Source organism: Octopus sinensis, linkage group LG24, assembly GCF_006345805.1.
Source record: "Octopus sinensis linkage group LG24, ASM634580v1, whole genome shotgun sequence".
NCBI classification, from domain to species: domain Eukaryota; kingdom Metazoa; phylum Mollusca; class Cephalopoda; order Octopoda; family Octopodidae; genus Octopus; species Octopus sinensis.
This window is the reverse complement of record NC_043020.1, coordinates 29614699-29640524: the sequence shown is the minus strand read 5'-3', so window position 1 is coordinate 29640524 and position 25826 is coordinate 29614699. Positions and strand designations below refer to the sequence as shown.

At 39.1% G+C, this 25826-nt stretch overlaps 1 protein-coding gene across 6 annotated transcripts in view; it reads right to left on the bottom strand.

The window, feature by feature from the left end:
• The window catches only part of LOC115224129 (dihydropyrimidinase), a 260763-nt gene that overhangs the window by 178567 nt on the left and 56370 nt on the right, over nt 1-25826 (bottom strand). For 2 of the 6 annotated variants that reach the window (XR_003882841.2, XR_005003662.1), the window contains exon 1: nt 16566-17355. The exons of 1 other annotated variant lie outside the window; for it this stretch is intronic. Coding sequence is in view for 3 of the 5 variants with exons in the window: in XM_029794936.2 (XP_029650796.1) it covers nt 16566-16877 (312 nt within the window). In the remaining 2 variants the exon portion in view is untranslated. Of the gene's footprint in view, nt 1-16565; nt 17367-25826 lie in introns of those variants that run through there. 3 more of the 6 variants (XM_029794936.2, XM_029794935.2, XM_029794937.2) reach the window with 3 other exon arrangements.

Here is a 25826-nt window from a genome sequence, read left to right as displayed (position 1 = left end):
TTGCCTTTCATCCTTTCGGGGTTGATAAATTAAGTTCCAGTTGAGTACTGAGGTTGATGTAATCAACTTAACCACCCCCACCAAATTCCAGGCCTTGTACCTATAATAGAAATTATTATTATTAAGGTGATGAGCTGGCAGAATCATTAGCACGTCAACTCAGGATGTAGTGATCAATAAATTAAATACCAGTCAAGTATTGGGGGCTTATGTAATCAACTTACCACCGCACCCTCCTCTTTAATTCCAGGCCTTGTGCCTATAGTACAAACTATTATTATTTTCCACCGAGGTCAGCTTTGCCTTTCATCCTTTCGGGGTCAATAAATTAAGGACAGTTGAACATTGGGGTAGATGTAATTGACATCCCCTCCCCACAAATGGCTGCCCTTGTGGCAAAATTTGAAACCAATAATATTATTATTATCAGTAGTAGTAGTAGTGGTATTAGTAGTCATAAAAATATGAATAAAAAAATATATAAATAGAAAAAAAAAAATCATAGCAGACATGTTTTTTTGAAAAACTAAAAATGCCAAGAATTGGCAGCTTCCCGTAGAATCTCAGAGAACAGGGTGTGATTAATTTGCTGAGTCATACCTGTCTTTGTCTTGGGTGAATGTTAATACTCAGACCGGAGAGTTAGCAGAGTTGCAGAAACAGGCAATCTGTCGCTGAATTCCACATCACGTGTGTTTAGTGTTTAGTGTGTGTTTAGTGTAAAACGAAATAATCTTCCCTTTCTTTCATTTTTCTTGTTGGAATTATATAAGCATGAGACATAAGCAGAGAAGAGATCCTGTGAGTGGAATCAGGTTCGTGTAAAACTGTTTAAATGACAAGCGAGCATATAGCTTTTTAAAAAAATAAGGGGGAGGTGTATATATACGTATGTGTGTGTACATGCGTGTGTGTGTGTGTATATATATACATATATATACACACACAAGCATGTATGTGTATATATATATATATATATATATATATATATATATATATATATGATATATATATATATATATTATATATATATAAATAGATGAGTGTATTTTTACTTTGTTAACAATTAACACAGAAAAATTATTTACCAGGGTATATATATATACACACACACATGTATATAGACATGCGTGTATATAATATATATGTATATATATATATGTATGTAGATGTGTGTTACATATGTGCATGTGTGTGGCATGTAACGTGTGTAATATATATATATATATATGCATGAGTGTGTATACACACACATTTACTTGACGAGAGGAAACGCTTAATTTGCCAAGTGGGCCTAAATTTTCTTGAAGTTGTTTGTGAAAGTTGCTAAAGAAAGGAATGAATTCAAACCAAATTTTAATATAAATAATTAACAGACTAATGAATTAAGTGCAAAAAAAAATAATTAATAAATAATTAAATTCCAAAATATCCAGTATTATTTTAGCAAACAAAGAATTAAGATTAAATTATTAATTAATATTTTATTTAAATTATTTTCTTTTACTTCCCAACCACATGGTTCCAGGTTCAGTCCCCCTGCACGGTATCTCTGGCAAGGTAAGGGGTTTCTCCAATAGCCACAGACTGACCAGAGCCTTGTGAGTGGATCTGGAAGATGGAAACTGAAAGAAGCCTGTTGTGTGCACACACGTGTGTGTGTTAGCATGTGTGTTTGTCCCCTACCAGTGTTGGTTTATTTATGTCCATGTAAAGTATGAAACTTAAAAAGTAAGTATCAGGGTTGATCTGTTTTTGGTTAAACCCTTCAAGTAGGTGCCCCAGTATGGCCACAGTCCAATGAATGAAGCAAACACAACTTCCTACTTCATCCTACCAACTTTACATAAAGAGAAGCCAAGTCATTCAACAAGTTACATTAAAAAAAAAAAGGAAATATTTTCCTTTTTTATTTATTTTTGAAATGCTTGGTGTTTTTGGTTTCTTTCCATTTTATTTATTTATTTATTTTTTTTGTAGATTTTTGTTTCAATTAATTTTTGAAGTAATCATGAACTTAACAAATTTAACAAAATAACTTTTCCAAGATTAAACTGGTTCTTTACAGAATGTGACTCATGAAACTTCCTTAGATATGTTCTTTGACAAGTTCTTTGGTATTATGTTGGGAATAACAATTCAATTATGGTAGTGTCCTTGTACACACATACACTGTATGTACACTTATTTTATTGTCCCTTTTTTGACAATTATAATTGCAGTGTATTAATTCAATTATGGTAGAGTCCTTAGAGCCATTTTGAACTTTTATGCATAATTTTCTTTGAATAAAATTCTGTTTCCATTATTGTTATAAAGCAAAATATTTCGTTACCATCCTCTATCTGGGAATGATTAATTTAGATTCAGTTTCAATAAGAATTTTGTAATTATTCTTTTTCACTCTTTTTACTTGTTTCAGTCATTTGACTGTGGCCATGCTGGAGCACCGCCTTTAGCTGAGCAAATCGACCCCATGACTATTCTTTGTAAGCCGAGTATGTATTCTCTTAACTGATAAGTTACGGGGACATAAACACACCAGCATCAGATGTTGGGGGGATGAACAGACACACAAACATATACACACACATATATATATATACATATATACGACGGGCTTCTTTCAGTTTCCGTCTACCAAATCCACTCATAAGGCTTTGGTCGGCCCGAGACTATAGTAGAAGACACTTGCCCAAAGCGCCATGCAGTGGGACTGAACACGGAACCATGTGGTTGGTAAACAAGCTACTTACCACACAGCCACCCCTGCGCCTAATTAAAGACTTTTACTGTATTTTTGTTTTAGAGTTATAAAAATTCTATCATTTACTGACCCCTTTTCCATGCTTGCATGGGTCAGATGGAATTTGCTGAGGCAGATTTGCTACGGCCAGACGCCTTTCCCATCACTAACCCCTACCTATTTCCCCATGACCAGACAAATTGTCCACAGAAGACTGGAAATGAAAACACTGTTTGTATGACAAGGATGCTCATTGTCCAACATGCTTGAAATAACAACCAAATTTTTCTCAAATTACACTCTACAGTCTTAGAACTCAGTGTTCCGTATTCTTTCAAAGAAGTTAACAAGTATTGACCTGTAGAATGTGGGTTTTTTGTATCAATAACTTACAATCAAGACTCTCCAAGCAAACTTTCCATTCGGAAATTTTGCAACCATCACGAAGATAGTTTCACTGTTGATTTTATAGATTTTGGAAGAGAGAATTGCACAGTATTCAGTCTGTAGTTCACTCAACCACTTTGCATCACGGTTGTCATGTTTGTTTACATTCCAGATCACTCTCCAGAATGATCCCAGATCTTCCTGGGAAGGGGCTTTTCCAATCTTTTATGTGATTCAGTGGAGGTTTATGCCTCATCATCCTACTCGTTAGAAATCTTTTGAGATACTAAAACTTCTCACTCATCACTTGCAGCTTGTGTTTAAGGGCAATTAGCTTGCTCTTTAGTATTTCTTGCTATTCCCTGTAGAGCTTGGATAATTTACCACAGAGTTATAACCGGTGGTATGGGAACTTTCTGTTTTCCTTGCATGTTATTATACAGTCCAATTGTCCATGATCATTGGACAAACAGGCAGGAGAAAAGAAAGATGCCAAGGGTTGTGCCAAACAGCTCCTCATCAACAAAGCTGTCCTCAAGGAAGCCAAAACGACATCACTGGAACCTGTTGATTGCATTGCTAGACTATGAGAAGGCATTTGACTATGCTCCCCAGCCATGGATATTACAGTCTTAAGCTTTACCAAGATTCCGACTGCTATACTTAATGCCATTAACAGACTGACCACAAAGGTAGTGCTGAGGGTTCATGAACATGTAAAGCTGACAGACCTTTCAATATCCTGGGTCCATAGGAAAACTCATTTAAATAAAAGGGGTCCTTGGTAGTGAAAAGGTTGGCAACCACTGAACTACAGCATGGTCCACAGCGCTATAAATAACAGAAGCTACAACTGTAGTCTGTTAACTGAATTAGGCTGTTGATAGGAATATTTAGAAAAAATAATTACATATATGCATGCATACAAACATACATGTGGATCATTGGCGATTTTTTTCCTCTGTCTTCCTTTTCTCTTGGACTTTCCTCCAACTCCTGTTTCTGATGAAGAGCTTTGCTCGAAATGTAAAACCACCTTTCTTTCATTCCCTGACCTTCTGCTAATACTTTGCATGTACCATGTCCTCGCGTTTTTTTCTTCTTGTGTTTGTTCTTGGTTTTTTTTATTTACATACATACATACATAGGAACATACATACATACATAAATTCCTTTCAGTTTCCATCTGCCAAATAATCCACTCACAAGGTTTTGGTTGATCTGAGGGCAATAGTAGAAGACACTTATCCAAGGAGCCACACAGTAAGACTAAACCCCAGACCATATTCTTGGGAGCAAACTTCTAAGCCCCAATCCGACTCCTTGTACCCTGAGTTCAAATACTACTGACATCAACTTTGCTTTTCATCAATTTGGAGATGATATAAAAAGGTACCAACCAGGGGCAATGGATGGTAGAATGCCATGCGTTACCTGTTTCAATTCTTTACATTCTGACAGGAATGCTTGCAATTCATTTGATGCCAAGCTGTGTTGACCCCAGTTTGGATAAAAGCAGATAATATGGAAAAGGGGAGACTTGCATTACATGGAAAATGTTAGCATTCCTCCTAAAAAAAACTGCCCATGGTTGCACATAAATGTGCAGATGCATGTTTAATGCTGACCAACTGAGGCCTAAGAAAAGCATCAACAACAACAATTATCTGATTATCGTCAAGTTAATGAGGAATCTACTAATTAGGCACTTAACCCGTAAGAAATAGAAATCAAATAGGTCTTGAAATCATGCTCAGCCATCTTGAAAAAAAATTTGTCTCTAATTACCACTAATAGCACCTTGTCATTAGTTGTAATTACACGTTCATGAATCGCATGCTATTGATACCATGGAAACTCGTCGAAAAGAAACAGGCATTTATGTTGAAATTTAAGAGAGCCATATCCCCTTGCTCCCCAACCCCCATACACGTGTACGTAGACAAGCACTGGCAAAAGTAATTGAGGATCTTTAACGAAGAAAAAAATAATCAATAATTATTTATAAAATACAGACAAGTCTAGCAAAACTGGAGCAGTGTCTAGCTTTTAATTACATTCATTGAAGTAAGAATATTCAAATGCATTACCCAAGGGTATAAAGCATTGCCTATGGCAAGATTTGAACCTGGTAGAAATGCTAGCACGCCGGGCGAAATGCTTAGTGGTATTTCGTCTGCCGTTGTGTTCTGAGTCAAATTCCGCCCATGTCGACTTTGCCTTTCATCCTTTCGGGGTCGATTAAATAAGTACCAGCTACGCACTCGGATCGATGTAATCAACTTAATCTGTTTGTCTGTCCTTGTTTGTCCCCTCTGTGTTTAGCCCCTTGTGGGCAATAAAGAAATAAGATTTGAACCTCTCTCTCAGCTAAGTTGCTAAGTACCTTTAGTCAAGTGACAAAAGTATAAAGTAATAACAATCTCTTAGGAGACTGGCCTTGGATGGGTTTATAAAAAGCTTAAGTACAATTACCTTTATTGTTATGTATCACTGTAATTGTGTGGCCTTGTGGTTAAAGTGTCAGGTTGTGGGTTCAATACCAATGCTGAGTGATGTGTTATGTTCTTGAGCAATGCTCTTCGTTTCACAGCGTTCCAGTTTACTCAGCTGAAATGAGTGCCAGCTGAGAGCTTGTGAAACCCTTTCTCCCTCCAGTTGTCACATCCTTGATGTTCTATGGCAGGGGTTCCCAGCCTGGGGTCCGTAAGCTAAATTCAAAATTTCATACAGCCTCGCCTGGCCCCCGTGCCGGTGGCACGTAAAAGCATCATCCATTTGTGACCGTTTGCCAGCTCCGTCTGGCACCTGTGCGGGTGGCACGTAAAAAGCACCCACTACACTCATGGAGTGGTTGGCGTTAGGAAGGGCATCCAGCCGTAGAAACACTGCCAGATCAGACTGGGCCTGATGCAGCCTTCTGGTTTCACAGACCCCAGTTGAACCGTCCAACCCATGCTAGCATGGAAAGCGGACACTAAATGATGATGATGATGATGATGATAAGCATATTAAAAGGGGTCTGTTGGAAAACTCATTTAAACAAAAGTGTTGGGAACCACTGCTTTATGGGGTCAAAGGGTTTGAAGGGGACAAGAGAGTGTTCATGTCTGCTTGCAACTACATAGGCACCTAAAACAAGTACCCGGTTATACTTGTTTCTAGGTGATGGCCATGGTTATATTGAAGTGTATGAGTGTGTATGACACCAGGCTGACCAATGCCTTGTGAGTGACATTGATAGGAGGAAACTATATGGAAGCCTGACAGTGTGTGCGTGTACGCACATGCTTGTGTTTCCCCATCACTACTACCAACTGACAACCGGTGTTGGTTTGTTTACATCCACATAACTTAGCAGTTGAGCAAAGAGAAAGATAAGTACCAGATTTAAAAAAAAAAAAGTTTAGGGGGTCCATTTTGTTCAACTAAACCCTTTAGGTTGGTGCCCCAGCATGGCCACAGTCCAAAGACTGAAACAAGAAAAAGATAAAAAAACAAATACGGGAGTAGAAACATTTTCAGAGGTTAACGAGTTACATTGCGTTGGATTTACCTCTTCTACCTGCCGCTGCTACTAAATTGTTATAAGATTCAGATAACGAGGTTTTGGCCATACTGAAGCTGAACTGTTTTTCTATTTAGCCTGAATAATCTAATTTCATTGGTTGGTTCATTTCGTAGGTGTGACATCTGTCATTCACCCGGTTTGATATTTTGCATATCAGATGAGTGTGTGCATGTGTGTAAGTGTGTATGTGTGTAAATGTGTATGTGTGCAAGTGTGTATGTGCTTACATTCCACACTTGAGCAAAACAGTGGTGTTATATTGACATTCCCAGTTAACAGATTGTCCTGAAAGTTAGCACTTTTGAAAACAAGCGGAATAAACAAATCTCTTGAAAAACAGGAAAAAGTTTTTTTTTTGCAGGAAGGACATCCAGTTGCAAAATAATGCTTCACTCAATAAGAATTTGTCCAAACCATGTTAGCATGGGGAAAATGGATAGATAAATGTGTGCTCTGTAAAGTGATTGGCATAAAGAAGGGCAACCAGCTGTAGAAACCATGTATAAACTGACAGCAGAGAATCATGCAGTCCTCTGGCTTGCCAGCTCTTTATCATACTGTCCAACCCATGCCAGCATGAAAAACAAACATTAAAACGATGATGATGATCTATAGATAACATATAGTTACAGTCAGACAATCTGTTGTTGAGTTTACAAATACAGACTTTGCATGGTATCGGTCAAAGGATCTGTTGTACCAGCTTAGATTCATAATCTAGAATTTCAGTGAAATGGCCTGTCATTGAGCTTAATTACAGATATAGTATGATGTCAGTCAAGTGATCTGTTCTGCTGAGTTGAGCCTCCATTTGCAGATAATCTTTTGAGCCAGTCAGGTTATTTGTAATATTGAGCTTACAAATGGTTGAGTTTATAGATAGAAGCATTCTATGATGCCAGACAAATGATTTATTTTGTTGGGATCACAGTTTTAGATATTCTATTGTATTGGTCAAATAATGTTTGTTAAACTTACATCTACGCATATAGCTTTTGTCACTGATTATCTGCAGCGAATTTAACATGATGAAAGCTTAATTCATCAGATAAATTACACTTAATATTCACTTGGTCAATCTAAGCAATTACTAATGACAGTGGTGGTGGTGGTTGTGCCACATCAGATCTAATCAAATAGACTTAGCATCAAAACATTTTAGTCATGGTTGTCTTGTCTTTTTGTGTATCAGGCATTACATTGTTCAATGTATCCTCTGCTTAAGACAGAAAGTTATGATTTGAGGGCAATTTGGCTGCTATTTCTAGCTGGCTCAGAGATTGCATAAAGGCTCCCTTGTTGTTTCAAGCAATGGTGTAACTCACTGCTGTTGCAATGTAAAATTGAAAAGTGATTGTTCTTACTCCCATCCGACCTGTAAGATAAAGTTACCTGTGACAGATTGACATCCCAGATTAGTCATCTAACACAAAAGAAACTAAAAATAGACCCAACCTTCATGTTGTCATTTGACCATAGTTTAGTCCTGATTGTAACAGTTGTATGTGATATCTGCTCTAACAGCTGTGCGTGGTATCTTGTCCTAACAGCTGTGCGTGGTGTCTCTCCTAACAGCTGTGTGTGGTATCTTGTCCTAACAGCTGTGTGTGGTATCTTGTCCTAACAGCTGTGTGTGGTATCTTGTCCTAACAGCTGTGTGTGGTATCTTGTCCTAACAGCTGTGTGTGGTATCTTGTCCTAACAGCTGTGTGTGGTATCTTGTCCTAACAGCTGTGTGTGGTATCTTGTCCTAACAGCTGTGTGTGGCATCTGTCCTAACAGCTGCGTGTGGTATCTTGTCCTAACAGCTGTGTGTGGCATCTTGTCCTAACAGCTGTGTGTGGTATCTTGTCCTAACAGCTGTGTGGTATCTGTCCTAACAGCTGTGTGTGGTATCTTGTCCTAACAACTGTGTGTGGTATGTTGTCCTAACAGCTGTGTATAATAATCAGTTGTAGTAAATATGCATGTCTCAGGTTCTAAATTATTAAAGCCCAGAGAAAAATAATTTATTTGAATATTTTTTACAAACAGATTAACTAAACACGCAGAATGAATCTAAAGAGAGCATAATGGAAAATTCAACAGCAAAAATAACAGAAAGGTACGCTGGACAGTATAATCCTAGATAGGCCATGTGTGAATAAAATACAGGACAATTAGGGTTGGATGGAACATCTTTGATGAAAAGTTTACTGGATCAAATATGAGCCAGGGTTTAAAAAACAACAACAAAATAATTAAGCTAATGATGATGAAGAGGTCACTAATATCCATATCCAGTAAGCCCTGAGGTCAATTTCTTCAACTAAAACCCTTTAAGGCAGTGCTCCAGCATGGCTGCAGTCAAATGACTGAAACAAATAAAAGAATAAATATATATATACACACACACACACACAGAGTAATCCCTCACCATATTTAAGCTTCCATGGATTTGTCTGTGGTGTTGTTTTGCATTTATAATAAAATATATACAAATTATGAAAAAATATACAGTACAGTACTGTTTCTACTTCGTGGATTTTCACCTCCTGTGGGGTGGAGGGTTGGAACATAATACCAGCAATAATCAAGGGAAGCCTGCATGTAGGTGAACCCTTGTCTAGGGATCATGTGGTGATTGTAAAAGAGTAACCCCATCACACAAAGTAAGGTTATTGATTCCTAGTTTTGCATAAAAAAAGACATGTCTCACTTTCGGACAAAAGTCGAGGCTGCCTCAACCAATTCCATCTGAGCCATGCAAACCTGGTGAAGGGGACATTAAATGATGATGAACTTCAAAATTAGAAATGGTAAAGTTGACCTCGGTGGAACTTTAACTCAGAATACAAAGGACCAGAAGGCATTTTGTCTGATGATGTAACAATTCTACCAATCCACCCCTTTGAGGGAAAGGTACTTTATTTTATCAACATAACCCACACACACACACCAGAGAAAAAGATAAAGGGGTCATTGTTAGAATGCATTTGAATACAGACCTATTCTTCAGGGATGAGCTGGGTCCCAACAATATTCGTTTCTAATTAAGGCACAAGGCCAACAAGTTTCAAGGGAGTTTGTTAATATCATTGTTCCCCAATTCTTGACTGGAAGTGGCACGTGAAACATTCGAGCGAGATCGTCGCCAGTGCCGCTGGACTGGCTCCTGCGCAGGCGGCACGTAAAAAGCACCATTTGGGCATGGCCGTGCCAGTACCACCAAACTGGCCCTCGTGCTGGTGGCATGTAAAAGCACCCACTAACCTCTCAGAGTGGTTGATGTTAGGAAGGGCATCAAGCTGTAGAAACTCTGCCAAATCAGATTGGAGTCTGGTTTGCCAGACCTCAGTCAAATCGTCCAAACCATGCTAGCATGGAAAGTGGACGTTACATGATGATGATGAACAGGGGTGTTCTCAGGGAGACTGATTTTGAAAGGGTTAGAACAAACACAATGGAAAGATATGGCAGCTAAATCACAAGACTAAGATATTTCTTTTGAAATATTTTCCCTCTGTTTCAAAGAATTCCAAAAATAATGAAAAATTTAGTAAAATATCTTTCTCATTATTAAACTGGCATTTGAAATATAAATTAACAGATTTTGATAAAAGCTTTCAATTCAGATCACTTTGACCCTTTTGTTAGAAGATTCCTGTTGAAATTCACTGCCTTTGTTTTAACTTTGTTTCAACAAATTATTAAGAATTTAGGAAAATAGTTTTGTCATTCTTAAGTTGGTGCTTGGAGCAAATGGAATTTTGATGGGAATTTGAAATTTAGATAATTTCAAAACAGGAAGTTTGTATAAAGAATGAGGGGGTGGGCCCAGACAGGTTAGTATTGGAAGGGTTAATCAGTGCAAGTTCACATTTTAAAATATTTTCTGTATTGTTGTTTTTTTTTTCTTGAAGGAAGAAATTTCCTTAAACGAGGGCGAAGCGTTTGTGAAATACTACAACACAAAACTTTAAATAATTGTTTCACTGTAATTGTCCAGCAGCATTTTTACACAACAACAGCTGTGGCACAAAAGAAAGAATCGAAATAGCTTAAAGACTTGATTTCTATTGATTTCCAACTGTCAAATGATTTTCCCATTGATTGCTGCTTCCACATTGAGACTTTCAGCTGTTGAGTTATACTCGTTAGTGGCTCTGTGTGTGTGTGTGTGTGTGTGTGTCAAATGATGACAAATATAATGACATCATTATCTTTGTCATCATTTAACATCTATTTTCCATGCTGGCATGGGTTGGACAGTTTTGCCAGGAGCTGGAAAGGCCAGGGACCACACCAGTCTCCACTGTGTTTTCGCATGGTTTCTATGGCTGGATGCCATTCCTAACATCAACCACTTTACAGAGTGGACTGGGCGCCTTTCATGTGGCGCCAACACCAGTAATCTTCACACGATACCAGCACCGGTGCTTTTTCTTTGGCACCAGCATGTGTATATACTGTGCCTTTCATTCTTTCGGAGTCAATAAATAACGTACCAGTTATGCACTGGGGTCGATGTAATCGACTTAATCCATCTGTCTGTCCTTGTTTGTCCCCTCTAAATTTAGCACCTTGTGGGCAATAAAGAAATATATATATATATATATATATATATATATATATATATATATATATATACATATATGTATCATTGGTGCCATGTGTGTATATGTACATATTAGTGGTACACTGAATGTATGAGTTTATGTAAGCTTCACTGTGTAAGTACATGTTTAATGGTCCTGTGTGTGTTAGTAGTATTATGTATGTATATGTGTTAGTGGTGTTGCAAATGTATCTTAGTGGTACTGTGTATATGTTAGTGGTAATATATGTATGTATGTGTTAGTACCGTGTGGGTATGTGTTAGTAGTACTGTATGCATGGATGCAGTGGTGGACTGGCCAGGTTGCCAGCTTGCCCGATGGCAAGTGGGCCCCTGTGCCATTAGAATCCATATATGGGGGTCCATGTTAGTATCTAAGGGGTCTATCCCCTCAAGTTTGAGAACTTTTTAAATTCACTCCTGGTATAATGCATTAATTATTTCAACCTGGCTGTGTTTGTAGACATTTGAAAAGAAGACTTTTAACAAAAAAACAAAAAATTAAATGATAGCATTGTAGTAGCAGGTGGGGCCCCTCGTGGTTGTGGGTGGACCCCCTTAGTCCCCTGAACAACCAATATTTTTAGACCCTGTCTGCCACTGCAGGGATGTGTTTGTAACACTGTGCTGATGCGGGCAAAATGCTTAGCGGTATTTCGTCAGCTGTTACAGGGTCGATTAATAAGTACCAGTTACGCACTGGGGACGATGTAATCAACTTAATCCCTTTGTCTGTCCTTGTTTGTCCCCTCTATGTTTAGCCCCTTGTTGGCAATAAAGAAATAGGTACTGAGATTGATCTCGATAAAATAACCATGAAACCTGTACACAATAAACACAACCTATTCAATAAACCAGCTGAAGGGCCTCTTATGCTTTTACTTGACCAGCTAGAAACAACAGCACAATCTCCAGCAAATCATATCCTACCATCATATAAAAAAAGAAAGGACACATTAAACAATGCAGTCTTTTGTATACAGTAAGATGGGATGGTCATGATTGGATTGCTTCTGATCATAATGTTTGCTCACTCAGGGCCGAGCCTGAACTGAATACCAGCACTAATATATTTATGTGTATGTGTGTGTATATGTGTGCGTATTTGTGGGGACATGTGTTTGTAGTTTGTATGCAAATGCGTGTTTGTGTGTAGATATCTGTAGATGTGTGTGTTTATGTGAGTATGTATGTGTGTGTGTGTGTGTGTTTATCTGTGGGTTTGTGAGGAAGATATTTTCACAATTAGCTTTATTAGGATTGGTACCTTATCTACGAATGAGTCTCCAGACACCAAAGAAAATAACCTTTCCCACATGATGCAGAATGCATGGCTGAGGGGTGAAGAAGTCTGCTTCCCAACCAAATATTTTCAGGTTCAATCCCACTGTGCAGCACCTTGGGCCAATCAAAACCTTCAGAGTGGACTTGGTTAAACAGCAACTGAAAGAAGTTCACTGCATATATGCGTGTGTGTGTGTGTGTGTTCTTGTTTTGACATCATGTGATAGTTGTAAAAGAGTGTCACTGTCTTACAAGCGGTGTCTGTTGCCAACTTGTCATGAAAGCAAGTCTAGTTGTGAGGAAAAACTACTTTTTTTGGAAACAAGTAAGGGTCGGTGACACACATGTAGATGTGTTAACCTTTGTGAGGTAAACATGGAGATTACATACCTGAGCCATGGTTCCATTCAATTGGCCCTTCAGTCAACTCCTGTGTCAGCTGCTGTGTATTCTAATTTAGGGCTAACTGAATGAATGACTCTCTCTTGTCTTATATAAAGGCAGGACACACTAAATAGTCTTGACTGGAATACCTCTGATCATATGGCAAGGTCAATCGAAGCTGATATGGGGTTGTTATTGTTTAAACCACACCCCCACCAACAACTCCTGAGGAGTCTGTTGCATGGTTGCTCAACCAATTAGAAATAGCAGCCAAATCTTTCTTAAATTAATCACACATCACTATTTTAAATACAGGAGGGACAAATTACATGATGTATCCCAAGATACCATAGCAAACCCATCCTGCCAAATCTTCGGAATTCTACAACATATAGCCTTCTAGAATGTAGTGACCTCAATTACAACCCCTAATAATCAAAACTTCCTGCATTCTTCAACATTTATCTTACCACAGAGCTGTACCCTTCTCCTTTAGTGATCTTTGCAACTCAGACAGGACTTGCTCACTCTTTACTGATCCAACATAAACACACTCAAATCAACCTCCTGTAGATACATCAACTTTATCTTCCCATCAAGGCTCCAAGCTGTAACCCCTAATTTTTTTTCCTTACTCAGTTCTCCCTCTTTCCAACGACTTCCCTCCCGATTCCTCTCCTTGTCTCGGGTTTTCCTTTCAAAAACATCCAACTTACCCTGCAATAGTTTCAAGCTAAATTACTTACCCCCTGCAATTTTAGTTATTCCTAGCCCCACAGAAGGGCTGGATAATGTTGTGATTATTTCCCCACTTTCTGAGAATGAATGGGGAGGGGGGGGGGGGCAATAAGGAAAAATACCTACCCACTAATCCTGTCAATTAATTTTAACCAACCCCTTAACCACTAGTTTGATATAGTTGAGTTAGGGTATCTATCAACTAAAACATTACATTATCTACCCTGTAGAACATGTAGCTGTTTTATCAGCTACCCTAGTATCTGCAGCAGAGATTATCTACCCCCTAGTACATGAAGTGGTATAGTCTACCCCTAGTACATGCAGGTATGTTATGTACCCCTAGAACAGGTCGCTGTATTATCTATGTCTTAGTACATGTAGCTACATTATCTACCCCCTAGTACATGGCGGTGTATTTTCTATCCCTTGTTACATGTAGCAGTATTATCTATTCCCTAGTACATGCTTTATCTACCTTTGAGCACAAGTAGCGGTATTAGCTATCCCCAGTGCATGTAGCTGTATTATGGACCCCCTTAGTACATATAGCTAGACTGTCTAACCCCAGTTCATGTAGCTATATTATATACCCCTAATACATGTAGCAATATTATCTATCCCATAGAACATGCTACATTGTCTACCCCCGGTATATGTAGCTGTATTATCCATGTTCTACTCCATGGTTGCATTTTCTACCCCACCACCAACTCAGTTCTACCAAGTTTACCCACGATTGCATGATTGTACTATCTACCTCAATTCCACCTAGTTTACCCCAAAACCACTGATACAAAGATGTATTACCTACCCCTCTTTCTGTCCCCTCCCAACCGAGTCTATCCCTTAATGCACACATCTATTCACAATCTAATTTTTCAATCTAGCCCTTTAAATAAACAGTCTACCCGAACATTCTCCTCTCACTTCCCGCTAAATGTTTTTCTGCCACGGGTTCACGGATGCTGCGTCTATAAAACACGCTTTTAAATTCTGTCGACCACAGAGTTAGTAGTTTTTCTTTTGCCGACAACCTCTGTCCAGCATCCAACACGTGATGTGAAAGTCTACCATGACATCATCATCATCAGCGTCATCACCATGCCACCAAGGATGAAAGGAAGAGAGACTCATTTGGATATGTTTGTCATGCTGTGTGTGAGCTTGGAAATATGTAGAAGGGATATGTGTAAAACGGTGCTTTGAGGTATGTTGGAGAGGTATATTTTGTACACGACGGCATGATGAGGTGTGGCAGAGGTACCTTTGTACAAGGGTGCGACAAGATGTGTCGGAGAGGTGCAGGAGTACAGAAATATTGGGTGGTGTGTAGACGAGGAATGTGTGTACACCGGCGCTTTCGTGGTGTGTTGAAGTGATACAAGAATTCAGTGATTCTGTGAGGCATGTTGGAGAGATATATATACGTGTACATTGGTGTTGTGTGGGTGTGTTGGAGAGGTACATGTGTACGACAATGGTGTGTGTATGTTGGAGAAAACACATTTGTATATTGGTGTTGAGTGGTTCGACACTTGAAGTAGCATGGAATCCAAATCAAACGGTTTTGGATAATATATATATATATATACACACACATATATATATATATATGTAGATAGATAGATGGAGAGAGAGAGAGAGAGAGAGAAAGAGAGAGAGAGAGAAAGCAGTAATGTATTTATAAGTAGTTAAGTTTATGTCCAGTCACAGACTGACCAATGGTTTCGCATATATATATATATATATATATATATATATATATATATAATATATATATATATATATATTCATATACTGGGACTGTGGAATGGTGCATCAGAAAGGTACATGTACAACACTGGTACCATGAGGTGTATTGGAGTAGTACAAATGCACATGGGTACTGTGTGGTGTCAGAGATACCACATTTTGTAAACTGGTACTATGTGGTATGTACATGTGGTGTGTCAAAAAAGGTACGGCTGCAATGGGTCTGAGAGGTACTGTATGGTGTAGTGGTAAGATATATATATATATATGTGTGTGTGTGTGTGTGTGTAAACTGGTGTTGCATGCTGTGTTAGAAAGGCACATGTGTGAACTGTTGTAGTATGATGTGTTGGAGAGGTGTATATATACACACTGCATCAGTGTATGTGCATGCGTGTAAACGATTATACGTGAGGTGTAAACACGTACGTCATGTTAACAGAATTTTAAGAAACAGACCCAGTCAGAATATTCAAAGTTAGGCTTTCAGACAACAAGCACCTCTGCCCCCTTATATTTCGATGGTGGGGCTGAACAGTCTCTGAACCTGTGCAGTAGTAGTAGTTATAGAACACATGTCTGGCTAACTAGGTAAATAAACGTTTGGTTTTGTAAAAAGAGCTCGTTATTTTTAAATTCAAAGCTGAACCTAATAATTAAAACGCAGACACACACAGGCACTCACGTACACACACACATACAAACAGGCATGTATACTGCACTAGTTCTGAATACTACATGCATGCATAATTCATGGTGCAAACTTTGCGACGGAATGGACACATGGAGACAGTAAAACATGGGCAGAAATAAGAACAGTCACCCACACATATATTATCCATGTAGCGAATACAGAGTTAAAAATAATCTATAATTTTAATGTAAGAAAAACCCAAGACGTTCATATATACATACATACATACATAAATACGTGTATATATATATATATTATATATATATATATATATATATATATATATATGATGGTAAGGATATTTTTGAAGAAACAACATCAAGAGAAAGTTAACAGAAGACATAATGTTTGAAAGTATAAGAAAAAGAAAAGTAAGGAAAAAGAGAAGCATGAAATTGAAGGTTCTCACCCCATCTGAAAAAATTATAGGCTGAGCCGTGGTCGTGCTTATTTCCTGGACAGGAATGTCCTCTTGAATTTCTTCGTGCATCGAAAAGGGTGATGTCACAGTGGAGCCGTTGGCAGGGCTATCTGGCGTTTTCTTTTCCACGGGAACTTGTCTTTTACGCCGGGAATTGTCTCCGAATTGGAGCGATTTGTTCTCATCACAATCGTCAACAACGTTAAACATGGAAGTTTTAACACGGGGCTTCACAGGACTGGATGTCGGCATAAAGAACATGGGTTCCGAAGTGCCATTCTTGGACGGAGTCCCAGACATGATGTGATATTTCCAAGGACACCAAGTTGAATGGTTGAGGTTATGGAAATCGTGGAAGATTCAGCGAGTTAAATTACTCGAAAGGAATTTGTTTTTTTTGATGAGAAAAGTTTTCGCCGAGGTGCTGCTGGGTACGGTTCGTTAAGGACGGAGTGTCGGGACCTGGAGTATAAGTAGCCAGTACCAGTAGTGGCAATGGTGGCAGTGGTGTTGGTTGAATCAGCAGCAGTAGAAATGGTAAGGGTGGGAGCCGTTGTGGAGATAGTAGCGAGGGTAGCAGTATTAGTACAAAGCACCTGTAGCAGTACCGTTGACAGCAGCCACACAGCTTAGCTTAGACGGGAGTGCGAACAGTTACTAAGTAAGAATGGCTAGACTGCCTCTTCTGGCAGGGGAACCTAGTGGGCCAGTTTGAAATAAAGTTGTATATAAACAAGGATATGTCTTCCGTCGCCTTTCATGCACTCGTATCTTCCCAACGAGAAATATTATCAATTAGTGTTTAGCCAAAGAAATACATGAAGACATCAAAGCTTCCGAGCGAAATCCTTTAACGCTGAACCAAAAATGCAATATTATGCAGAGGCTGGGTCGGGTGGGGGGCGAGGAAGAAATTGCAGCTCCGAAGGTGAAGAGAGATTGAGAAACTTAATGTATGAATGAGCGTTAAACGGCTTACGTCTAATTCCCATGTGATTGCATTACTACAAGAAACTTCAATCCACTTTCTCACTCTCTCTCTCTTTCTTTATACCTTTTGGTTGCTCTTCTTCTTTCCTTCTCCCTTTCTTTCTCCGCCCCCCCCCCATATCTCTTTTGTTCCTCCTCTCATTCACTTTCTACTTTCTCTTCTTCTGTCTGTCTGTCTTCTCCCCCGCTTTCCCCCTTGTTACAGTTCCCATTGTGCACACACATTCTTGTTGTATACATGTAAGTATATATATCCATATATGTAATATACATACATACATATATATATATATATATATATATATATATATACATACATACATACATGCATATACACTGTTGTGTCTGGGGAGAGTCATTTTCTTTTTGTGCCTTATTATTTAACACACTCACCGGTAAAATTACCACTTTTTTCTTATTTTTATTGTCCTAAAATCCAAAAAACGAAATATATATATATTCAATTTGACAACTCCACTAGAATGGATGAAAGCGCTCTTTATATATGATGTATGATGTATAAAACCATGTAACATACAAATAAATATCTGTAAATATAAAACCATCCAGATTTCTGAGTACCTCATTTCTTCTAATATATATATATATATGATACACACACAAACATACACGTATGTATGCATACATGTATATATGTGTATAGGGGTGTGCGCGCGCTTTCCTACTTATAATAAAAATGCATTCATTTGCAAACGAAAGAAAATAAAGCAACCAAATACATTTAGTAGAATTTATTAATATAATATTACACACACACACACACAACTTACGCTTCTCCATTCGAACCCCCAATCTTCATTTTACTCTCTTTACAAAGATACATTAAAGTACAGTTTTTTTAAATTAAAAATATTAGATAAAGGGAAAGATTTTACTAAAATTTATTTATTAGTAGATAAACATAATACAAGCAGCAGACAGTCTCTCTCTCTTTCTCTTCCTTTCTCTCTCTCTCTCTTACATACACACATGCGCGCGCGCAGTCTCTCTCTTTCCCCCCATCCCTCTCTCTCTCTCTCTCATCCAGGTATGTGTCAATGCGCGAAGTTAATGGAGGGTACATGTGCACACAAGCCGCCGCACCATCACCATCATCATCACCATCAACAAAGGAATCGAGCCAACCATGGAACCTGTACATAGTCGCAAGGTCTGCTAGAAATATCAACCAACTTCCCTCGAATTTCACCCGGCCGCCCTAGACAAAAAAAGACATTGCAAAGTCCTAATATATATATATATATATATATATATATTTCTTTACTGCCCACAAGGGGCTACATGCAGAGGGGACAAACAAGGACAGACAAAGGGATTAAGTCGATTACATCGACCCCAGTGCGAAGCTGGTACTTTATTTATCGACCCCGAAAGGATGAAAGGCAAAGTCGACCTCAGCGGAATTTGAACTGAGAACGTAACGACAGACGACACACCGCTAAGCATTTCGCCCGGCGCGCTAACCACTCTGCCAGCTCACCTTCTTCTTATATATAAGGTCAGGACGGTCACGGCTAGAACGCCTTTAATCTCAAAGTCCTGCTCGATCGCAGCTAACCTATGACTAAGCAACACCAACACCGTCACCAACAGCAGAAACCGAAGACCAGCTCCAAGAGCACAAAGGGTGGGTGGGGTGAACGATTCCTCTGTCGTCTGCTCCCAGCAGACAACTTTTGCGACATCTCTCCCCTCCGCATCATTTCCTTCCTCGCTTTTGTCTCATCCTCCCGTCGCCATCGCCGGGTTCGTCATCATCCACAAAGCAGGAATCATTGTGGCAAGAATGCGTCGAGGAAGAATGCAAAAAGATGAAGAATCGGTCAGAATCAAACTCCAAAGGAATCAAGTTATTCCGTTTCGCTTCTATTCTCGATATTCCTTATTCCTTTGTCCCTATTCTGTCAAATCTGTATTTCTTTCGCTCTATTCGTTTATTCTCTCTAATCTCAATCTTCTCTCGCCTCTATTCTTCATTCTGTCTCACCTTTATTCTATCTCACTTTTATTCTCCCGCTTTTATTTTGTATCCTTTCTAGTAACTATTTCCCTATTCTCTCTATTCTTTTATTCTTTCTATCCCTGATCACAATTCTCTCGCTCTTACTCTCTACCTCCTCATCTCAATTCTTTCTGCTCTTTCGCCTCCGTTCCGCTCCGTTCCACCGTCGCTATTCCAATCGGTTATTCTTTCATTCTCTGGTTTCTCTTTCCTCACATTTATCAATGCTGTCATTTGGAAACTGAAAGCAAATTCCTAGTAAAATGCTGCGAAACGAAATATCTACAACAATGGATGTTGGCTGTGGAAGTAGTAATAGTAGTAGCAGTAGTAGTAGTCTTGGTAGTATTAGTAGTAGAGGTGGGGGGGATGCTGATGGTAGTATTAGTGGTGGTAGTTGTAGTAGTAAATACAGCAGTGGTAGCAGTGACGAGAACCGGCGGCGAGAGCGCGCGCACTTTTCCAACGATGACACGAGCAACAGCTGTAATAGTGTCGGTGTGTGACAGCCGTAGTAGTAGCAATAGTAGCGGTGGTAGTAGTAGTGGTGGTGGTGGTGGTTGTTGTTGTGGTGGTGGTGGTGGTGGTGGTGGTGGTAGGAAAGTAACAATGGTTTTGTAGTCACCGCGGCAATAGCACCTGATGCCAGAGAAAGGAAAGGGTACAAGGTAAGCCGGGTGGTGAGGTGGTAGTAGTAGTGATAGCAGTAGTAGTAGTAGTAACTGTTCTTGATACAAGAGAAAGGTGGGGGAATGAGCGTGAAGTAAGCCGGTAGTTGTGGTAGTAGTAGTAGTAGTAGCAGTAACTATGGTGATCTGGTGGTATCCAGTTGGAAATAAATAATAAATAAATAGATAAAATGTTGCTGTCATGGCTTCTGCTATTAATTTATACTGGTTCGGGGCCAACGTCTAAGCATGTGTGACTGATGACGGGTCTGGTAATAACAGCTATAGGTGGGGCGCAATCCTGCCCCCCTTCCCCCCGCCCAACCGGCACTCCACTCTCACCTATTTCGATAGGTGAGAGCCGGGTGGCTGTGAGAGGGGGAATATAAAGGGAGGAGGAGGAGAAGTGAGGGTGCGTGCTGAGAGAGAGAGCCATACCCCTCCCACGTCTTCGGAGAGGAGGAGAATGAGAAGGAAGGAAGGAAAGAAAGAAAAAGGACCGGCCGGTGGGGGGGGGGTGAAGGAGGAGGAGAAGTTTCGTGTGTGGGGGGTAGAAAGACGCAGGGGTGGTGGTGCAAAGAAGCGTAAGAAAGAGGCGGGGTTGTAGGCGAGGTTGATTTCACAACAACAACAAAAGAAAAGTCAACTCATTGTAAAGAAAAATACCCCAAGATTTAGTCACCTTTAAGGTTTTTGTTGTGTGGCGCATCACACTTCAAAGTCAGCCCTGATCCAGCTGACCTGTGATTAGAAAGCATTCCGATCATGACCTCCTCCTCTGACACATGACCACATTGCTCAAAGATTCTTCTATTTTGTATCTTTTACTTGTTTCAGTCATGAAGGATTTAACAGAACAAATCAATCCCAGGAATTATTCTAAGTTTGGCCCTCATTCTATTAGTCTCCCTTTTGCCAAACTGCTAAGTTATGCGGACAGAAAGAAACACTAATTGTCAAACAGTGGACGGACACACACACAACAGGCTTTCACAGTTTCCATTACTTAGCCAAGTGCTGTGCTCTGGGAGTGAACCCAAAACCATGTAGTCACAAAGTAAACTTCTTAACTACTTGGCCCCTACAATACTTGAGGGTTATTTGGTTGTTATTTCTAGCAGAGCAAGCAATCAGGTAAAGATTACCTCTGTTGGCTCCAATGTTTGCATTGGTATGATTTCTACAGCTGGATGCCCTTCCTGATGCCAACCGCTTTACAGAGGGTACTGAGGGCTGTTGGCTTTTATATGGGACCAGTATTAGAGGAGTTGCTTTGTAACTTGCAAGATTAAGGGCTTAACCCTTTAGTATTATTATTATTATTATATAAAACAGTTTGATTCAACACCATGCAACTTAAAGTTTTGTAGGCTAAGTTGCTTGAGACCAAATCAAACTATTTTAAATTATATGTAATGCATATTAGGTGCAGGAGTGGCTGTGTGGTAAAGTAGCTTGCTTACCAACCACATGGTTCCGGGTTCATTCCCACTGCATGGCACCTTGGGCAAGTGTCTTCTACTGTAGCCTCGGGCCGACCAAAGCCTTGTGAGTGGATTTGGTAGACAGAAACTGAAAGAAGCCCATCATTTATATGTGTGTGTGTGTCTGTTCTCTAACATCGCTTGACAACTGATGGTGGTGTATTTATGTCCCCGTTACTTAGCAGTTTGACAAAAGAGACCGATAGAATAAGTACTAGGCTTACAAAGAATAAGTCCTGGGGTCGATTTGCTCGACTAAAGGCGGCGCTCCAGCATGGCCATAGCCAAATGACTGAAACAAGTAAAAGAAAGTAAAAGAGTATGTCACAACAGGTTCAGCGCCCAGTCAGCCGTGCCAAATTGCCAGCGTCCAAACAGCTGTGCCCAATCGTCTCTTTCTGATTCCAGGAGACATATCAAGAAATAAGACATCTGATGATGTCATCAGATGTCGAGCAACACCAAGGAATAAGACGGCAGATGAGGATCAGAGATTAAACTGATCATAACGCAATGAACTTGTAAATATAAATAAAAACAAACAAACGCTTCATAACTTAAAATTGGGTTAATTAGTCTGAAAAATTATCTTATTAACAGCAACTCATCTCAGATATAAAGGTATTTAATGAGGAGATTAGTATTAAATTAAATGAAGATGGTTTTAATTAACTATGTATGTTGTTGTTGCTGTTACTGTTTAACCCAAGATTATACTTAACTGGACAAACTTTTTTTCTTTCTTTAATCTTTTAAGTGCTGTGTCTAGAGGAAGGGACAGTATGTGGGGCCTTTGCAGGCTCCCCACCCCCAGACTGGTGAGATTGATGTATTTGCAGTTAGTCTTACATTATTGCAAGTCAACACCTACAGATGTGATTGACTTGCAATGAGCAACAAGGAACTTCCAGAGGACCAACATTCTGAATAAAATGGACCAAGAGTAGTGGTCAGTATAGGACCTCAGGTGGTTGAAATTAAGAAAGATGAGTGGGGCAGGAATGCCTGAATGGATGCAGCAATTGCTCAGTTGGGTCAAAAAAAGCATATGATGTTCATGTGATGGCTAAGGCACACAAGACACAGAGGAGACCTAGCCCCTGGACATGTGCCACACAGGTCCAGTAGTGCGTGGGCACGCACTTTGATGTCAAGTAAGCCAAACCCCTGCCTAAGAATTAAATAAGCCCTGTGCGTCAAAGGTAAACTTGTGAGAACAGGGGACTAATAAAGGCAAAGAGAAACCTTTGTTGTAAGGAGATTTCCAAGAAAATCAGGAATCTTCAGACTTTGCCAAGAAGGCTTATGCTTGCTAATTCTTGGAGGCATGGCACATGAAGAGAGAGAACTGATGTGTAGAACCTTGAAAGTGTGTATAAATTAACATTTTTCTTCAGTGACTGAAATTAAACATCTCATTACCATATTCTTGAAATATGCCAATGTTTTAGAATAGAAGCAGCTAAAATGGGGTTCCTGCAAATGGCCTCTGGAATAACATTACCTGACAAAATGCATAAATCAGAGAAAAGGGAATCTCTCCATGTCAGTCCGCTATTTCTTCGTATTGAGATTACAGCTTCAGTACTAATTATAGACATTTGGTTAGAATGCCACAGGAAGAATCACAAGAGGGATTCTTCAAACTGAGCCAACCAAAAGGAGACTTAGATGTCGACCAAGAATGAGATGGTTGGATTGTGTCCATAATCTCAGTCGGTCAGACTTGGGAATCATCATCATCATCGTTTAATGTCCACTTTCCATGCTAGCATGGGTTGGACGATTTTGACTGAGGGCTGGCAAACCAGATGGCTGCACCAGGCTCCAATCTTGATTTGGCAGTTTCTACAGCTGGATGCTCTTCCTAACCAAGAACTGTAATAACAGTTGCTTCTGATAGGACCCTATGGAGGAGGTGCCTGAGGACTCTCCCTCCATGACCCTCCAAGGAATAGGGGACAGAGAAGATGGATGAATTGACGAAATAACTGATTGTTTTGTTATTAAGCTGCTGTTTGGATCACAAATTAACAAAATTTTCTTTCATTAAATTATGATGAAAAGTTTTAATTAAAATAAGAATATTTTAAAACAGCTTTGAGTCATGTGACTAGAAGCAATCTAAGGGGGATTGGATTTGAAGGAGTCAGACAAGGGGAGAAAAATATGTTCTTATGAACATTGATTGTTTAAAGGATAGTAATATACAAATGAGTTAAAAGTATTTATGGAAAAAATCTGCAAAATGTTTAAAGATTATGTGAGAATAAATTCTGATAAAAGATAGGAATAGAAAAAAATTCCAAGAAGAAAATTATGGTTAATGAGAGAGAAAATGGGAGAAGATTTGAAAGTATAATTGATAACTTTAGGTAGAAGTTTATTATTATTATTATTTTCTTTTAAAATTCGAAGAAGTTTAAATCAAACGGAATGAGATAAAAAGGAAACTCCAGAATATGGGTGGTACCTGAATATGAGAATGGAAAAGAAAAGTATTTTCATATCTCTGAAATGACATTAGGAAAATTGGTTTTTAGCATATGTTATTGCAATCAGTGAAGGAACTACTGTGTCTGCCACAGACAATACCCCCTCAAATACCCACCCCTCTCAAAAGAAAAAAAAAACAGCTTTGACTGTGAAAACATCTTTTATTAGCAATTGGTGCCCCTCCCCTCCAATACTTCCATTTTTAGAAATGACTTTGGTTTGAATGAGAAAATTGTGTTTCGAAGCAAATACTTAAAAAAAAATATACAAAAGTGAAGAGTGATGTCTCGAACTCATTGTTAAGATCTGAGTAAGGAATTGTCTGACGGAAAAGATTAGTTCAGCTTTGGTTTGTAATACAGATTTAATATCTTAATTCAGTGTCACCTGAGGAAGTAAGCTGTTAAATGTATATCCTTGTATATTTGTTTAATAGCCAAATCTTGATTTAATGACCATTCTGTGATACTTCGGATGGGTTTGGCTTATCTAATGTTAGGTGTAATTTTAATGTGAATCACATGAAATTAATGTTCAACAGATGTCCTGGATAGCTTATTATTACATATTGATCAGAAGTAGTGATGTCGGGGGTGGGGGGGGAGGATAGGGGGGGGAGAGGTGAAGTGGTGACTGAGATTTTTCCAGACATAAGTAGAACGAGGGAGGCTACAAGAGACTACGGCACCACCGAAATATAACATTATTTGTGGCGTTAAAGATTCAGTAACCAATGTGTGAATATGAGAACAGGAAGCAAATTACCGAGAGAGAGATGGGGGGTGGGGTGGAATATAGGTGCTGGAGAAATATTTGGATGGGGATGAGATGAAGCACCAAATGAAAAGAGACCGGAGAATAGAAAACAACTCAATGCCAGAACGTTATTATTTAATAACAGAAACATCTAAGGACCCTTTTATTAAAAATCATAGCCCAGTTTGTGTTTTGATGAAAAGCAAAATGGAACCAAATTCCTTCTTTGTGTGGAATTAATTCTGATCTAGTGAGTTAGAACAAGTGCTCCAGAATAGGTTACATTCCTTTGTTAATGGTGGAAGGGGATTGTTTCAATGGTAAACTACAGGAACCCAGAGCAAAAAAATAAGGAAACAAAACATTGCTTAGAGGCAGTGGAATACCAGAGCAGAGCGCCATCTATTCAAGAAGAACTTGTCAGCTTCATTTGCTGTCATTCCCAATATAAAAAACATTTTAACTTAATTAACCACTACTGCCACCACCATCTTGACATCATTATCTTCTCATTCGTATTAAAGAATATATATATATATATATATACACACACACACACACACACACACACATACCATCACCATCATCATCATCATTTAATATCCACTTTTCCAAGCTTGCATGAGTTGGATTGAGTTTGTTGAGGCAGATTTTCTCTGACCAGATGCCTTTCCTGTTGCCAACCTTGACTTGTTTCCAAACAAGGTAATATTTCCCCAGGGTCAAACATGTTTCCACAGATTATTGGAAATGAATGACAATCACACGATGACGGGACAAAGAGAGACATACATACATATACAATGGGCTTCTTTCAGTTTCTATCTCCCAA